The following is a 17,429-nucleotide window of genomic DNA, read 5'->3' as shown; positions in this document are numbered from 1 at the left end:
CAGTACTTTTGATTACTGTTTCTTATTGACAGTTTCAGAAGGTTTTATTGCATTTGTACAGTTCCAGACAAGATGTCTGATTTACTATATGGGTCAGCGTTTAAGATGATTACAAGTAAATTCATGACACAGCTAAATATGAGCTTACTGTAGCACTCCTGTTATTCTATGATAAATTTTTAAATGTTGAGGTAATTGGGTATCTTATCACATCCATTTAGAAGCACAATCAAAATAGTAATGTTATCTCTTGAACCTGCAGCTAATGCTGTCTTTACCAGTTGTTCACTGATGTAGCTTGCTGCGTTGTCATAGAGTGTCTCGGGGGTGGCGCTGCCCCTTCCTGCAGTTTGTAATTTGCGATGGGACGGGTGTGGTGGTGTGTCTGCTTCAGAGGGGGGGGCGGGGGGTTCAGAACCCACGGGTGATACAGCCTTTAGCCGTTCTTGACCAGTGTAACTTGCAGGTCTGTCACAAAATATCTTGGAGTCCATTTCTTCTGCTGGTTGTGGACCTGAGTCGTCAACAGATAGGCATGCTTTTGTATCTTTGGGGGGCTGTTTCATGTCTTTAGACCCTATTGCCAGTGTGTTCTCTGGCAGCTGTTTCTGGGTGCAACTTGGACCTGTTGCACAGAAAGTGTCAGTGTGTGTTTCTTCTTGCTCTGCAGTCTGTGACTGTGGCTGAAAACTGTTACATAGATAAACTTCCCTGTTCTCAAGCTGTTTCAATTCTGCAGAGCCACCTTGTGTGCTAGAATCAGACTGTTTTATCTCTTGGTTCTGTGAATTTACCTCATTGTTACTGAAAAGAGACAATTCTGGATCAGCTTGATTTTTGCGGTCATCAGTTTCCTTAGGAATTCTGTCTTCACTTTGCAAATGTTTCCTCTGAGAATATTTTGGCTTATTTTCTTTCAGGTTGCCCCTTGAGTCAATGAGAAAAATGTCTTTATTGGAATACAGTATCTCTATTGCATCTTGCAGATCATTAACAGCCTGTGAATCATTTAAGTTCTCTTCAGTGAGGGGCAGCAAATACTGATACTTGTACGGAGAAGTCCCATTTTGTTGAATATATTCATACATTCTCAAATAATGAGTGAATGTTGTTAGAGTTATTGCAAGTACTTTGTGGTAATCCAAAACCTCCCAAAGCCCATTAGAAGCTAAAATAAGAAACTGACAGGTATCATCGATAAGGACAGATATAGTATGAGGTACAGGTATAACAGATTTTTTCAGTACTGGATCTCCATGATGTCCAAGACCCCTGGTAGTTCTCAGGTACCCCTCTACTAATCCATCTGGTTCATTAATGCTGATGTTCCCACCATTCTGAAGTATACGATTTCTCTCGCTTACATTAGAGGTGCTGTGCTCTTTTGAGAGGCAGTGACTCTTCCCATTTTTACATAAGACTGCATGTGCATTACCTAAAATTGAAGTAAGATAATATTTTGAATTATAGCATAGTGTTTGGGGGGTTTTAAGATACTGCTGTTACATTAACAGTTCGCCTTTTGCGAAGGACTGAGAAAAAGACATGAGGTCGTAATTCAGTGATCTACAGCCACAGTCAACAATATGCCCGTCAATTAATCTGGTTCTATTTTACAGCGAAGTTTTCTGTGTTGTTATGGGGTTTTTTTTTCCCTCCCATTATTCAGAAAACTATTTCAGAACCTTATTCTTCTGACTGCATCTAAACTCTTATGAGGAGTCCTAAGTGACGTTTCATTCAGCTTAAAGTGCAGTCTGATGTTGCACCTTGACTGGCTTTTAAGCAAGAGTGCATATTTTTCTTAAATACTTTTTTTTTCCCCTAGGAGAGTATGTGCTTTCAAAATACTGCGGCTGAACGGACTCATCAATAAGTTACAGGTTCAGAATATTTTTACCACTATAGAATTTCTACTACCTGAAAACAATTTGGACATCGTGTAGAATTTAGTTTACTAACATGATGCCTTAACTTTCTTGCTCAGTTAAGGGACCCAAGGGAGCAAGAGTTCTCACAGTCATCGTGAGAAGTTGAGGAATAACTCCTCTCCTTTAGTAGGAAACTTTTGAAATCTGCACAGTGAGAATGAAAAGTGTTAGAAGTTGCAATACAGCAGGTGACTAGTCTTGTCAGGCTTGATTGCATAGTGTAAAGGAAAGCAGCTCTGGAACCAAGTGATGCGTTGTTTTAGATCCTCTGTGGCTACGCTGGGAGAAGACTATTTTTTGCGTAAGAGGTGGTGATTGGTCTGCTCCCATGTGTTGGCATAAGGGCAAAAGTGATGTCTTAGAGAAGGTACTTGAGTGGGATGGTAGCTTTCCAGGCACTAAGATGGCTGCAGTGTGTTCATTTATACTGTGTTTTTAATATAACCTGGCTAGACTCGGGCGCGGATCTCTGAAAAGTGTTTATAAGTAGGCACTGCTTATGCAGTGGTTGTGTTTCTTTGGCAGTATTGGCATGGTCGAGTGTAAAAGACAGTTAAGTGTAGTCTATGTGAAGGCAGATTTCTCTAGAAGGTGATTCAGTATCGAACTGAAGGACACACCTTTTTTATTGATGATAGAATGTAGAGGCCTTAAGTTATGCTGTGTGAATGTTTCCTTGTGCTTGCTCCCTCCTTCCACTGATTTCCATGGAGAGCTAAAAGGTTGCCTAAAATTTCCTTTGAACCCTCGGAGTAAGACCGCCAGCTGTAAGCCTAACAAATGGCATCATATCACCCCTGTGGAACAATTTGACTGCAAGAAAGAGTAAAATCTAGTCACTTTCGGATGCAAGTTTCTTGTCTGCAAACCAGAGACAGGGCAAAAGGATCATCAAAAACTAGCTGACCTATCAATGTGGGACTAAAGGAAGAAGACAAAGCTGGCCAGTGCCACCATCTTCTGCTCCGCCTATCTGACCATCCTCTTCAGCTGCTTACCTGGTGCTGAAGGAGCATATTTATACTTCTGCAAGAACACATTCCTGGGGGGGGGGGGGGAAATGAAGCTCAATGTTGTGCAAATATTTTTCTTTGATGTGATACATTTGGTGGAAAATTCAGTGTATTAGATTAAATAAATGTGTATTTAGCAGTGGTTCAAAACTGTGGACTTTAATCATAAAAGGCTTAAAGTATCTCTGATCAACTACAAGCCTTAACTCATTAGCGGAGCTTCAGTTTACAGCATCTTTAATTGCAGCCAGCATAAAATCTGATCTGGGAAGGAAGGATGGAAGCAGGTAACTAGAACCAGAAAACTCAGGTTGGGTAAATTCTTTACTAAATGTTATTACCTTCATCCTATCTCTCAAGTTCATTGGAATAAAAATGGGTTTCTTCTCCAATGAGGTAGAAACAAATGCATCTGAAAACATTACAACCTTCATGTGAGTTACTCCTGTATGACTTTATCTCCCGCAGGAATATCTTGATCTAGCGCTAAGCTTCCAATTTTGATACCCACAACAGTGAAGTTCAGGTAGCTGCAAAAATGCTTGTTAAAAGTCGAGGAAGTACGGCTACAGCAAGAAGTGTCGGGAGGACAGACCACAGTTACTTAGTTCAACATCAGTGCACATGAAGTCTTACAAATGTTGTGGATATGCTCGTCTGAGGAGGAAAGAGTGGCCCTGTTGACGGAAAGTTGCAGTGCTAGCACACTGCTTCCTAATGCTGGGGAGAGTGGTAGAAAAGTATTGTAGTGCAGGGCCTGTGCTTCAAGTAGAGCCTGGAAGACACTAGAGAATGTAACTGTAGACACAAATCCGTTTATATAAATTTATATAATTCTGCTTGTGTAGTCCTTTATGGGAAAGCAAGCATCTTGTAATCATACAGCTGTCCTACGTACACAAGAGAACTTAATTAGTAACAAAAATCACCAAGTGGGAAGATACAGTGTGTGGAGCTGCTAAGAACTGCAGGAGCTTTGTCTAGAGTTTCCTGCAGCAGGGCCGGGTGGAGAAGCAGTAGGAATGTGTCAGTGTTTCTGACTGTAATTAATAACTGATTTTCTACACTCTAGAAAGGCAAAGCAGGGGTGTCCTTCACAGGGAAACAGGTCTAAATAGATCTTCCGTAACAACAGTAAATAACAACCAATTTCTATTTCAGATACTGCTAATTCCGATGATCCCCACAGATCATGTTTTTGGTTTTCTGGTAGCAAAATGTATCACTTGTCAGTGAAATGAACAAAAATAATACCTTAAGCATGTTTCATTGACACGCAGGATTTATCAGATCTAAAATCAGAAGATTTATGATTGCCCTAGAAGGATGACATCTTAAACTTCCTATTGATTTAAAAACAAAAATGAAAAAATTGTCCTTACTGCTCTTACAGAGGTCACTTGTATATTATGGAATGCTTCTTAACTGTGTCTTTTTGCATTAGTAAACTGACTTTATTGTGATAACTCAAATGAAGGTGCTTATTAGATAAGCTTAATACTGCCTGATACCAATATCAGTTGCAAGGGAATTTATTATGTCTCCTTTACATTGTCAGATTAAAGCAACTGCAGCTTTTTATCTCCACATATTTACTGCCAACAGATCTCTAGATTAGCTTATTTTTTTTTTCTTTTTATTGGACAGAGGCAAAAAAAAAAAAATCGTAGTGTGGAATGTACCTACCTATATTGGCAATATGCAGTAACCCAGCAACACCTTTGGCTGTCCTGGCTAATGGCCTGTGTGTGTTGTCTTCAGAATGTTCTCTTTCTTCTTCCTGTGTGCCATCTGTCTCTTCACTGGGGATTCTCTCCACCAAACAGGTAACAGCTGAGCAGCCACTCCAGCGAACTTTGGAAACCTCGTTCCTGCCCAGTCGTAGAAGTCTATCCATTCTCCAAAAGGACTTGGCATATGCTTTGTGAATCCATTCGTGAGTATTGGTCTTGTTGGTCTTGTCATCGCCTGGTTTATCAGAGAAAATCTTCTCTTTTTCCCTGTAATCTGCCTTGATGACTGTGGCAAAAGAATCTAGAATTTGCTGTTCATCCTTACTCTTTTTATAGGAGGAATCCGTTTGAGCAAGCTGATCAAGAAATAGAAGTGGAAGCTCTGCTACAACTGTTTCTGCAGCTGTCGCGCCATAGGAGCCATCAAGTAACCCCAGAAAACACGTATCTGCCCTGTTTCCGTAGTTGTCGAGCACAATGAATCTGTCTTCCATTTCTCCCTGCCATGGGGAATTTTTATCTTGGCAAATTGATAATGCTTTTATTAAAGAACTCTTTACTTTCTTAGAAGTACTAGGGTGGTTAATATTAGCACGATCATAATATGATGTAGGAGTGTGATTATCCATAAGGAGTTCAAATGAGCAATCAATCTTGTGCCTATGTGTCGCGGAATATTTAGGAATCTTGGTCAATTTTTAAATTAGTTTCTGTCTCTGAGCTGTTGTGTTGCCAATCGTTATGGGCTATCAAAGCCCAGCGAAGTTAGGGCTCTGGGTTATTTTATGATGAAGAAGGTGGTAGGGATATATTGCTTGTTGACACACAGAGCAAAAAAACTGAAATGCGCTTGGAATCATCGTACTAGGGTGCAATTGTGACCTTCAGCTGATCTTCCTCATCTCTGGAATGTTCAAAATCCAGGTGGGTTTGTTTTGTCTTGCGACTTTTCCTCCCATGTCATTCTATAAAGGAGTTGAATATGTTAGGAGCTTTTATATTTTCATATTTCAATATTTTAATATTAGGTAACACTACATTTACCTAAGTTTTGTTCTCACTCTCTTCTAAGCTCTGAATTGCATCATTATGTACAAATGCATACCGTGGTCAACAAACTGGGAAACCCATGTGAGATTATGTAAAAATTGTAACTAGTAACTGTTAAAAATCAGCAACACAGCAAATTCAGGAAGGGAAAAGTTTGGAAATAACGTATTCATGATACAATTTAGATTACTCTTGTACCTAGTAAGGTCCCAGTCACTTGTTTCCTCTTTGTGATTTAACACATAGCCCTGTGCCTTCACACCATTAGAGCTGTAAATATGAAGTAGTTCCTCATCAGCTTTTCTGTATCGCTACATCACATTCTAGACATGGTAGTGGAGTTTAATTCTTATTTGCAAAAAAAAATTACCCCACAAAAATCCCTGCCTATTCAAGATAAAAAAAAACCTGCCAGTCTTGCATGGAAGATACACCAATGCTTCTGGCCGTGTTTTGTATCTCTTTATTCTAATCTCACTCTTGTTGCCATCAGTTTTAGTTGGGAGTCAACTGATGTCGTGGTTTGAGCCTGGTCAGCAGCCTACCACCCCACAGCTGCTCACCCACCCTCCCCCCCAACCTGGGAATGGGGGAAGAATCAGAGGGGTAAAGGGAGACTCTCAGGCTGAGATAGAAACAGTTTAGTAACGGTAATAAAATGAAAACAATGACAGCAGTAGAAAATACAAACGGGCAATGCACAATGCAATTGCTCACCACCTGCTGACCAACCCCCAGCCTGTTCCCGGCGAGTGATCCCAAAATACCAAGATCCTGCAATCGCAATACCACAAGTGAAAGAGAGAGAGAGAGAGAGCGAGCCCCTTCCTGATCACCCCCCCTCTATGTAGTGAGCATGACGTTCCATGATATGGAATATTTCACTGGCCAGTTTGGGTTTGGTGCTCTGGCCGTGCTCCCTCCCCGCTTCTTGCGCACGGGCAGGACACGGGGAGTCAGAGAGTCCTTGAAGTCTCAGTAGCAGCCAAAACACCAGTGTGCTATCAGCATTCTTCTCATACCAAACCCAGTGCTGAATCCAAAACACAGCACTCTTCTAGTTACCAGAAAGGAACATTATTCCAGCCCAAACCAGGACAACTGGAAAAAATTCAAGTTGTTTTATACCATTGTATTTAGGCACACTAGAGATAAATTACGTTTATGTGGACAATTTGTTGGATTTCTTGCTTATGAGAGCTAGTTTTCAATGTTCACGTTCCTTTAATACAGAAGTATTACGAAGTGGGCCGAGCGGTGTTTGAGCTGTCAGGTGTGTGGGGAACACCCCTGTTCCTTGAGCTGTGCGACCCGCGCACAGCCACACGTGCTCTCCGCCTTCTCCAGCCATCGGGATGGACGGGGAGTCGCGCCTTGCGACAGAGCTCACGGAGGAGCAGCGAGGCTGAAAACGCGGAATCAAGGCCAGGTAGTGTAAAGGCACCAAAGGGTCCGGTCTGCAGAAGTGCCTCTGCCTGTTCTCCAGCCAAAGCAAGCCCCTCCTGTCCCCACACATCTGCTTTCTCCCACTTCCTCTCCTCGTCCCAGTCTCCCTTTCGAGCCCCGTCTGTCTCCTCATTCTTGTTCCTCGGTGCTGTGTTCCCTCCGGAGTCCGGGGACTCTCCAGCCCCACACAGGCATTCTCTTGAACATCTACTTTCGAGCACCACTCCTGCTGTGATGGGGGTACGTGCATGTAGAGACACTTTCAGCTTGCTGCCATCAGCAAAGGGAGTACTGAGAGCCAAGATGAAATAGGAGGCTGTTCTTGGGTCGGGCACCTGGGGCTGCTAACCCAAGAGTCGGAGCTGTGGAGTAGGTCGTGGTGAGGCACTCTCTGCACTCCGTGCCCCAATCCAGCCCCCGAGCACTGGCCCACTCGGCACCGGCAAGCTGATGCTGCTTTTTAAATACTGTATCTTTGATTTGGGTAAATTTACAAAAATGACAACAGCTGCACCACTGATGCCGTCTCAGCCAAATTTCCAAGGCCTGGTTTAAAACCTGACAGTCTTAGAGCTTCTCTATGAAATAGTTATTAGAATTTTCATTTAATGCAAGCAAAACAGCGTATTTTTTCAAATCACATTCTCAGAAACATCTAAACCATATTGCCCGGTACTTCAAATGATTCTGCTTCAGGCTTGGAAAATTTCAGTAGGAACAATTAATATCTGGCAAGTTTTAAGTTAACGAAAACATGAGGCAATCCTGTTGATAGCAGCACTAATAATTCTGCCTATAACTTGAGATGGGTAAGCAAACAGGTATATAACATACAGAGGAAATACCAATACAGCTTAGACATCATTTTGTTCGAAAGGCTGCTGTGGCCTGTAAGGTGATGTGCAGCTGCCTGTGTAACATCCTTTCCGCCCTAGATCAGTACATAACATACCTGTACAGACACCGTAACACAAAATCCTGACGCCACCTGGGAAGCTCAGCTTGCCAGCCTATACATCATCTGTCTACTAAGTATGAAAACATAGTGTTTGTTTATGAAGTTTGGTTTATTTGTTTAGTATTTATGTGTGTATGGATGAGAAGTATCAGACAAAAAATTCATCATACGTTACAGGTTTTTACTGTATTCTCTCTTCTGAGATTTCTGACTTTCAGTGACTATTGTTAATTGCTGTTAATCCACCACCGGGGCAAACGGCTGTGGTTTAGCAGTGGTAATATCCCACAGCATCATTAAGAGAGTAGCCTTTGGTAATTTCATCCTGTTTCAACCTCATTCATTTTCTGGGGCTCTCTTTAAACTTGATAAAGTCACACCTTAAAGTAACTATTTTGCAGCTGTTGTCTCTTCCAGCATTTCAGCTGGGAAGTATATTTTCTTCTCTCTCAGCATTTCTGTTCATCACCTCTGCATTGTAAGTGTTTCCATAATTTGTTTTTCAAGGCATGCACTTTTTTCCTGTGGTGACAGTTTGACAAAATTCCTTCAACAGTTTTAGAATTACAAGAGCATTAAAAGAGAAAGCCACAACCCCTTCCAGCTCCAGTTAATACATTTTAAAGAATCAAATGCCTCGGGTCAGCTGAGCTAGATTTTCTTTTTAAAATTTTATAATCGGTCACTTCAGTGGAGGGTGATAGCACTCAAAAAACCTTTATGACACTGTAGTTAGCATACCTTGTCCTTGCAGAGGTGAGCTTGCAAGTAGCTACAGCTCTCAATCTGCTGTAGGATCAGTTTATGGGAAAGTCCATCTTTACGAAAGGTGAGCATCACCTTCCTTTAGAAATGCTGCATTACTTTAGTGGGGCAAGATAAGGAGGCACGTGGTTAAAATAGCAGTGAAAGATAGGCTTGTGCAGAGCCCTTTTCCTTCTCTGGATAGTTTGAATTTGTGACTGGGAGATCGCACAAACCTTTTCACTGCTGTCATCACGATGGTGCGTTCAGGCATGAGAAAATTCAGGACTAATACATACGGAGAAATATGGTAAGCTTTTTGTCAGCCTTTTAAATATGAACCCATTTTACATGTAGTACATATGAAAGCCCCTTGGATTAGAGACAGGAAATTGAAAATGTTCAACAAAATGTTAGTTTAACCTCAGTAAGCTTCATTCATAACATACTTCATAGATGGTTATATCTCTGCAAGTGGGTGTATGTGCTAACAAATCACAATTTCGGAGCACCAAAACAGTCCCACTTCATTACAGTGTATAAGTAACCAGGATAATATACGTAATAATTCATGTAGAATAACAAGATATGCTACAACTCTTTGGTGGCGATCATTTTGCTCATAATTATTAAAAGGGTAGTCTTGATGTTAATTTGTTATAGTATGCATACACTGCTTATGTTAATAGCTAAAAAACTTGTAAAAATGAAAAGGAAACATTTCATTTGTTGATCTCTTATGAAGTAAAAAGATTAGTTGGTATTTCCTTCTCTCCTTACATTTCGCCCATCAGGAGCAGACACAGACTCCCAAGTTTTTTTGCTGTCAGGTTAAAGGATAACAGTGAGATACTGACAACACAACACACGAAGATAAAGTGTGCTCAGCCTCAGAGAGTGAAAGATAAAATTCAGCTGTCTAGCTCGCTGTAGTTTCCCTGTGCCTACTTAGGAAGCCAAAACTCAGCACTGTTTTCTGAGTTAAAAATAGAAGCAGGTAAAAAAAATTAGAAGATGTAGAAAAATGGGGAGTGAACCACAGTTTGAGACTGTACACATTTTCAAGGGCAAAAATTGTGTTTACTGCTTGTGTCACAACATAGAGCCTCCTACTAGGCAAGGGAGGCTGCTTCACCTCTGCCATACGCTGCCCTGTGTGTGAGGGGTGGAACTGAGGCAGAGCACAAGGCTGCAGGCCAGGGACCTGTGTGGCAGAGGATACCACCAGCCCAGTAAATCTCATATTTCTGGCAACCTTATCTAGCTGTGGCACTTGGAGTTGCTTGCTGTTCATATAGCAAGGTTGAGATTATTTTCTGTTTCTGCAATTTGGCACTACAATCTAATTTTTTTAATTTGTGAAGATGTCATTAATTGAGCTTTGAGGACCCAGGATCTGATCCGTATCCAAACAGAGGAGTCCCCTATGCAGTCATCTCCCTCTGATGCATGTCATTGCTGCCTCCACCCAGAGTGTGCTTCTTCCTCACTCACCTTTGTCACAGTCACCACTTAACTTACACCATCTCTAGTCCTGAACTCATTCCTCTGTAAGATTTTTTTTTTTTTTTAATTATTTGCTACATACTTGTGATCTTAGAAAACTATGACTATTATGGATGCTGAAACCAGCACGGGGAAGATGCCTGCCTGCCCGTGGGTGACAGGAGGAGGCAGAGAATGGCTGTGGGACATAAAATGGAGGTCACAGTCTCCCTGAGCTTCGCTTCTCATCACAATATTATCAGCTAATACATATAAACAGGGTCCAATGCTGCAAATTCTTGCTGAATGAGTAGTGGCTTCCTTGCCTGCCATTTCTTTCTTCCCTGCTTTAATTTTTGCCATGCCTTCCCTCTGCTCACGCCCCAGCCAGTGCTTCTCTCTCGGCCCCCTCTTCTCACATGCCTGAGATGCCCCGGCATGGCTTTGTTGCCTCCATGCATTCTGCCCTGCTCCTCTCCTCCTGACTGATTTCCCTCCCCTCAGCCCATCGCACGGTTTAGCAGCAACACCTCTCCTGGAAAATTGTTTGCGAATGCGTCACACCTGTGTACAGAAAGCACGGCAGGGACTCTCGGCATCGCTGCGGCAGGGCCCTGGCCAGGAGCCACCACGGGTGGCCAGTGGGGCTGTGGCTTTGGCCATGGTGCAGCTTGGTGGTATGGCGTGGGGCGTGCCCTGTGGCCCAGCCCCGGGTGGGCAAAGGCTGTCACCTGGGCAGGGGCTGGTCTTACCAGGTCCCAGTTTTGCACGGTCGCCTGCAGCCAACGCAGTGAAGAGCTTATGTCGTGTGTGAAAAACTTTATGTAGCCTTTATTAAATGCATAAGCGACCTCCAAAAAACTCTGCCTGAAAAGACAAACTGATTTGATAACCCAGCAGCCGTGCCCTACACATTCCACCCCTTTTAGCAGGGCTGCCCCTTTGCGTCTCCAAAACCACCTGCAGAGGAAGGAGCAAGACATCTTCCACCAGGTGAGTCAACTCAGGTGTGTGTAGTACCCTACGCACTGTATCCCCAGAGGCAATGATGCTGCTTCAAGGAAGCCTTGTTATGGAAGGTGTGGGAAGAAATAAAGATGAACCTGGTGAGTCACAGGAGCGTGCGAGGGGCAGAGCCTGCCTTTGGGACTTGGGAACACTCCTACACCTAGACCTGATAATAGGCAAGAAAGAAGGAAGTGATTAATAATCTAAATAATTATGGAATACATTAAGATAATTAGTCTCCTTATTTACCTTCTTAAGTGTTGCCCAAAACTGGAATCCTGGGATTCCAGGCCGACTGGTTTTATGTCACCCTATCAAGTGGAAAGGGTCCCCATCATTAGGTTGCCATAAGTGAGAATTGTAATTTGTGACACTGTCTGCTTGGGCAGAGGTGCAGCTCCTCAGCTGGGAGGAAGCATCAATCTGGGAAATGGGAATAGCAAAAAAAATGGCAAAACCAGCTCTTTCTACGCTCCAGATACTTTGCACCTGTTGTTGGCAGCTGGGTCTGTCTTGACAGGGCAGAGGAAGGAGTTTGTAACCCACCAAGTACCTGCGTGGGGTGGAGTGGGTACGAAGGGTCAATTGGGGATGGCAAGCCTGCTGGGCTCAGCATGGGAGGGGAGGCACAGGAGGTTATGGGAACCCACAAGGAGAAAGCAGTGGCAGGAGAGGAAGGTGAGCAAAGATAACTGTGCCTCCCGCGCTTTCCTCCCAGTGACACCCTGCCTTCCTCACCCCAAAACCCCACATCTGGGATTACTGCTTTACTCCTGGAGTTCCTCTGCTTTTTCCAGCCATATACACCACAGTTATGGTTGGTCTAAACAGAGGGTTTTAACCTGTTTAGTATCTGTGGTTTAACGGAAGTGCTTGTGGTTTTGTCCATAGCTTTAGGATTTCCAGGTGCTCTCCCACACAGATTTGGAGAAGACCCAGGAGTGGGCTTGCACGGCCAGATGTGCTTAGGCCAGTGTAACTTCATTTTACAGAAATAAAGGGGATTTTCTATGCAGCGTTTTATTATCTAAATCAGTGTCCTATCAGGGGTGCAGGTCAGCAGCTACTCAGGTGCAGGTAGCAGAGAGGCAGCTGCTTCCTTCCTACCCCTGCCAGCTGAGGCTGTGCCAGGGGCCGGGGGCTGCAGCCCGTAAGGCTGCCAGCACTGCCCGACCTGCCCGACGCGGGGATGGGGTGGTCAGGAAAACTGTCAGAACACAGACAGTCAGAGTACGCCGAGTGGGGTCCCAGAGAACTGTGGGGATCTCTGCCACATGTTAAGTAGCAGGAAGAAGCGAAAAATATGTTCTAGAAAGGAATTAAAAAAAAACCACCCAACCAACCAAAACCCCACAAACTTCTGGGAGATGCAGAAGAAAGAAAAGGTAAGGGGAAAACAAGACGGTACATCCCATGTTTGCATTAAGATCAAACTAGACCTCTCACTACCGTGAAATAACACAGCGCAAGCCTATGCAGCCACTGCAGATGGCTAAACAACTTCAACAAGCACCTTCCGAACTTGGCGCGTACACTTCACATTCTACTGGCAAAGGCAGTAAATGCCCGGTGCTGCGTGAGCCCAGCCTTCAGTTTTCTCACTTGGTTTTTGTTAAATCAAGACTGCAGTCAAGAAGAGCATTCAATGGGTAAGAAGTGAATAAAAACTGCTAAGTGCTTCATCACTAACAAGGATTTTTTGTTACTAAAACAGCCCTGAACTTTGCAATGACATTTTCTCCATTATTTTTTTTTTCACATTTTTTTCCTTTAAAAACTGGATAATTGGGGTGTGAGGTTCCCAATAACAGACAAAGGCCTGGTGGGAAGGTCTGCCATCTGCATTATTAAAGCCATGTGTAAGCACCATGGGAAGCTGACAAGATGCTAGAGACAGCATAATGAACAAAACTTTTGTACTGTTAATACTTTCAGTGATTCATAAAATATTGATAGCAGTCCTGAACGTGTGGTGGCCAAGAGGGAGGCCACTTCACCCACGAGAAATGTGCTAATGAAAGGACACAATAGGATTCTATACTCGGAGAAATTTCCTGGAGGGGCAAGAGCTCTGCTTTTCACATTTGCATTGAATAGCAAGAGTAAAAACAGGTGGGAGAGAAGGAGAAAAGTCCCATCATGAACAAAAGGAGAGAGCACACTCACTCCAACTAGGCTGGGAGGCGGGGATGGGGGGTAAGGGTGGGCTCCCAGAGCTCGGCCTGGGGCTGAGAGGTCCCTCTCAGAGAGGTGGCATTCAGCAGTAGGCTGCTATTAGTTGAGTCATTCTTTAAACTCTGTGACTGAGATAGGCCCCCAAATCCCTAAATGACATCTAGGTAATAACCAGGTGTCAGGCACGCCCTAAACTGCATTTTAATTTCCTCTTTTGTGACTCGGCATCAAGAATGCAAGCACTTCCTTTGCTGGAATAACGCGCCCGCTCTCGCACTTCAGCCTGCCGGGCGTTCCCAGCGAATTCGGGCGAGAGCAACAAAGGTGAGACCCGAGATGGTCTCCTGGGAGCACCGGCTCTGGGCGGGCACCCCCTCACGGCTGCCAGCAGCCTGGCACAGACCTGAGAATCACAGGAGCTGGCACTCGCCTCTCACCCAGCTCCTGGCTTGCTTAATTCGATGCGGATGAGTAGTCTTCCCGAAGTGACCCAGCAGCTCACCCGAGTGCCAGCGGAGCACCCAAAGTGACCCAGCAGCTCACCCGAGTGCCAGCGGAGCACCCAAAGTGACCCAGCAGCTCACCCGAGTGCGAGCTGAGCACCCAAAGTGACCCAGCAGCTCACCCGAGTGCGAGCGGAGCTGCAGCGGGCGGGCAGGCTCCCTCAGCTCCCAGCCGCGCTCGCCCAGCGCGGGGTTCGGAGTCGCTTCGGCTTGTGCAAACCCACTGATGTGCCCCGAAGGACAGAAACTGAATAATGCGGCCAAGGTTTTTCAGACAATGCTTGGAGTTTGAATCTGATTTAATATCTTCATAGTGCATGTTTAATGATGAAAAATGAGCACCAGAGTGACTCTTTTGTGCCCAGAGTTATGCATGCGTTACAATTAAAAAATGAGTCTGTACTTGCTTGTAAATTCGCTTGGCAGAAAAAGCCAGCCTGGGTATCTGAAATCGAGAATGACATATATACTCTCCTATGTCAAAGCATCCATTTTTTGGTTTTCCTAACGTAGCGTAACCTGTCCTGGACAAACTACATTCACTGAAGCTGCTGCATGTCAACACAGCCCAAGTTATAGTCCCATATTTCCAGCTGGCAAATGGTCTTTTTATTCCTTATTCTTGCCAAAATTGTGAATGTAGTATTTTACCTGTCACTGGAGAAACTGCTCTTGATGAAGTCAAGCTTTTTTTCTTGGTGTTTTAAACAACATATTTGCACAAAGTTAGAAATGAGGCTTAAAGTTAAAAAAAAAAAAAAAAAAAAAGAAGAAAAAAAACCAAACAACAGAGAAACACTTACCTATTTGCAGTTAAAGAGTGATTTCTTTCTAAGCTGCTCCTCTGCAGTAGCAGGCAGTGGTTCTGCATGCGTAGAGTGTTTGTAAATGTTACTATAGTAACTGTATCCCTAGCCACGGGCTGGTAGAATTAACTGTTCTGGTTATCTGGTGAGCAGCAAGGTTAAAAGGAAAAAAAGAGACATAGTATTGTAAGACAGCCGTGCTCTTGAGGATTCAAGAAGGAACTGCAGTAAAAGTATTTTTTGCCATTATACTAACCAGTGCCTTACTATATGCAGTACAGCAGTGTTTTCCCATTAGACCCTCATAAACACACCACAAAATGTAAACAAATATTTGGGCATTTAACCAAAGTCAGTATCTGCTTCGTAACAACTTTCATCCTTGATTTTACTTTAATGGAAGCAAAAACTTTTCAGGCTGTTAAGGACCTTGAAGAATAAGGTGAAAGAATGAAGTTGTTCGTACAGGCTGTGATCCTGGGAACACTCGCCTGTGCAGCTTCAGACATAAATGCACGCTGAGTGGCCCAATAAACACCAGTGGAATTACTCCCCTGTGTGAAAATAGTAAATGTATTTTCAGAATTGAAAGTTGTAATTAATTTACACGCAGGTGTGCAAACTTAATGCTGGGCTAAATAGCATTATCTTACCGTTTAAAGGAGAAGCTGGTGATTTGGGGAAAAAAAAAGGAAAAAAGAAAAACGTATTGGGGGATGTAAAGGCTACAGCAGCTCCCAGGGAAACTAAGAGTCTATGTTCACGCATCGACATGAAGCGGTCTATAGGAGTCAATATGTTGTTCCAGATGCGCTCTTTCCTTTTGCTGAGAAGGAAGAGTAGTGGGAAAGCTGAAAGTGAAACTAAACAATACCAGTTTCATTTTCAAGTGGAAACCTAACCGGCGTAAAAAAAAAAAAAAAAAAAAAAAAAAAAAAAAAGCAAGCGAAGGGCTTCTGAGGTGCCTGTTACCATGTTACCATACAGCGGCTATTTGTTATTGTAAGACATGATTCAAACAGTTGAAAAAAAATGTTTAAAAAAATCATTCTCTCTTAAGAGCAACTGGATTAATTCTTCCCCCCCCCCCCCTTTAATTAGCCTGGGAGCCGCCGGCTCCCCCGGCGGGACCGGCCGCAGCCATTTTACGGCCGCGGCCACCGAGCGCAGCCCAGCACCAACCCCCCCCCCCCCCCCCCCCGCACCCCGCGGAGGGGCGCGGGGGGCTGCTCCCACCCTACCGCGACCAACCCCCCCCACTCGATTTGAAAACCTCAGCCAAAAATAATAATTAATAAATAAATAAATAAATAAATAAATAAATAAATAAATAAATAAATAACCAAACCAAAACAAAAAAAAAAACCCTACCTAAAAATCCCGAGCCCCCTTTTTCATGAAAACGCTACAACATTTTTTTCCTATTTTTTCACGAATGTGCCAAGTTGCCGTATAACCTTATGCCTGAAAATGTCCCCAGGAGCTAGGCAGCTGAGGGGAGAGGGGGGGCGGCTGAGGGGAGAAGGGGGGGCGGCTGAGGGGAGAAGGGGGGGGTCTGAGGGGAGAAGGGGGGGGTCGGCTGAGGGGAGTGGGGGCGGCGGCTGAGGGGAGAGGGGGGGGCGGCTGAGGGGAGAGGGGGGGCGGCTGAGGGGAGAAGGGGGGGGCGGCTGAGGCAGCGCCTCCCCCCGCCCCCAACCCCGCACGCGCCCGGCGGCACCTCCGCTCGCCTCGCGCCAGCCGGCTCGGCCCCTGCGGCTGCGGGAGCCCCACGCGCGCGCGCCGGGATTCTCTCCCGAGCTCATCCCGCCGCCGCCCCGGGTTTGCACCTCAAAGGGCCGCGTGGGTCCCACGCAAACGGCCAGCCTCAATCCCAACCTTTTAAACCCTGGTGCCGCGCTAGAGAATCGCCATTCGTGGTTTCTCACACCTGAGCCACGTTTTTTTACACACGCGCAACAGCGTGACTGCCCCAAAACCGAGGCACTTGCTTCTGTGCGTAGAGCGCCGTTTCTGGGGTGGGATCATTCACTCAACTTTAGCTTTCAGTTAAAAGGTAATCCCCTTTAAGACAGAAACTGACCGGCTGTCAACACTCGTTCCTGGACGAAAAAAAAAAAAAAAAGTAAAATGAAAGCCCCAAAACGATGACACTAGGAACCGAGCAGAGTTTTTGAATTCTCCTGTGCTTAAAACCGGTTAGTATTTATATACTGAGTTGGAAATCATCGGGGGGGGGGGGGGAAGTAAATGAATCCTTGAAAGGTGGCTGCAAAGCGCACAGCGGGGAGCGCCGCCAGTTAAGTCACACAAAGTAGCGCGGGAGCGGCGGCGGCGGCAGCTCCGCGGGCCGAGGAGCGGGGCCGGCCCCGCGCGCAGCCGCCGCCGCCGCTTCCTCGGGCAACTTTCCGCGCAGCCTCCCCGCCCCGCCCGGCCCGGCCCGGCCCCGCAGCGGCCGCCGCCCCCTCCGCGGGGGCGCAGGGCGCGGCCCGCCCCTGCGCAGGGACCCGGGCGCGCCCCCCCCGCCGTGCGCGGCGGCGGGAGGCGGGTGCCGGCCCCCCCCGCCCGGCGGGGCAGGAG

At 45.2% G+C, this 17,429-nt stretch overlaps 1 protein-coding gene across 2 annotated transcripts; it reads right to left on the bottom strand.

Moving 5' to 3' along the window:
- Nucleotides 1-12: 12 nt before the first annotated feature.
- Nucleotides 13-17,236, bottom strand: PP2D1 (protein phosphatase 2C like domain containing 1). Of its 2 annotated transcripts, none has more exons than XM_033008518.2 (4): nucleotides 16,780-17,236; nucleotides 14,850-15,678; nucleotides 4,631-5,642; nucleotides 13-1,435 (listed from the first exon to the last, which is right to left on the bottom strand). In XM_033008518.2, exons 3-4 carry the CDS (start codon nucleotides 5,304-5,306, stop codon nucleotides 180-182), a joined length of 1,932 nt encoding a protein of 643 aa, XP_032864409.2. In that variant the 5' UTR covers nucleotides 5,307-5,642; nucleotides 14,850-15,678; nucleotides 16,780-17,236; the 3' UTR covers nucleotides 13-179. The 2 variants fall into 2 exon arrangements, with proteins under 2 accessions (XP_032864409.2, XP_032864410.2); XM_033008519.2 differs by lacking the exon at nucleotides 16,780-17,236 and having other exon boundaries at nucleotides 14,850-14,994; nucleotides 15,506-15,838.
- Between the last annotated feature and the right edge of the window lie 193 nt (nucleotides 17,237-17,429).

Source organism: Tyto alba, unplaced genomic scaffold (genome assembly GCF_018691265.1).
Source record: "Tyto alba isolate M040663 unplaced genomic scaffold, T.alba_DEE_v4.0 Super-Scaffold_38, whole genome shotgun sequence".
Taxonomy (NCBI): Eukaryota; Metazoa; Chordata; class Aves; order Strigiformes; family Tytonidae; genus Tyto; species Tyto alba.
The sequence above is the reverse complement of the archived record's forward strand: the minus strand, read 5'-3'. Positions and strand labels throughout refer to the sequence as shown.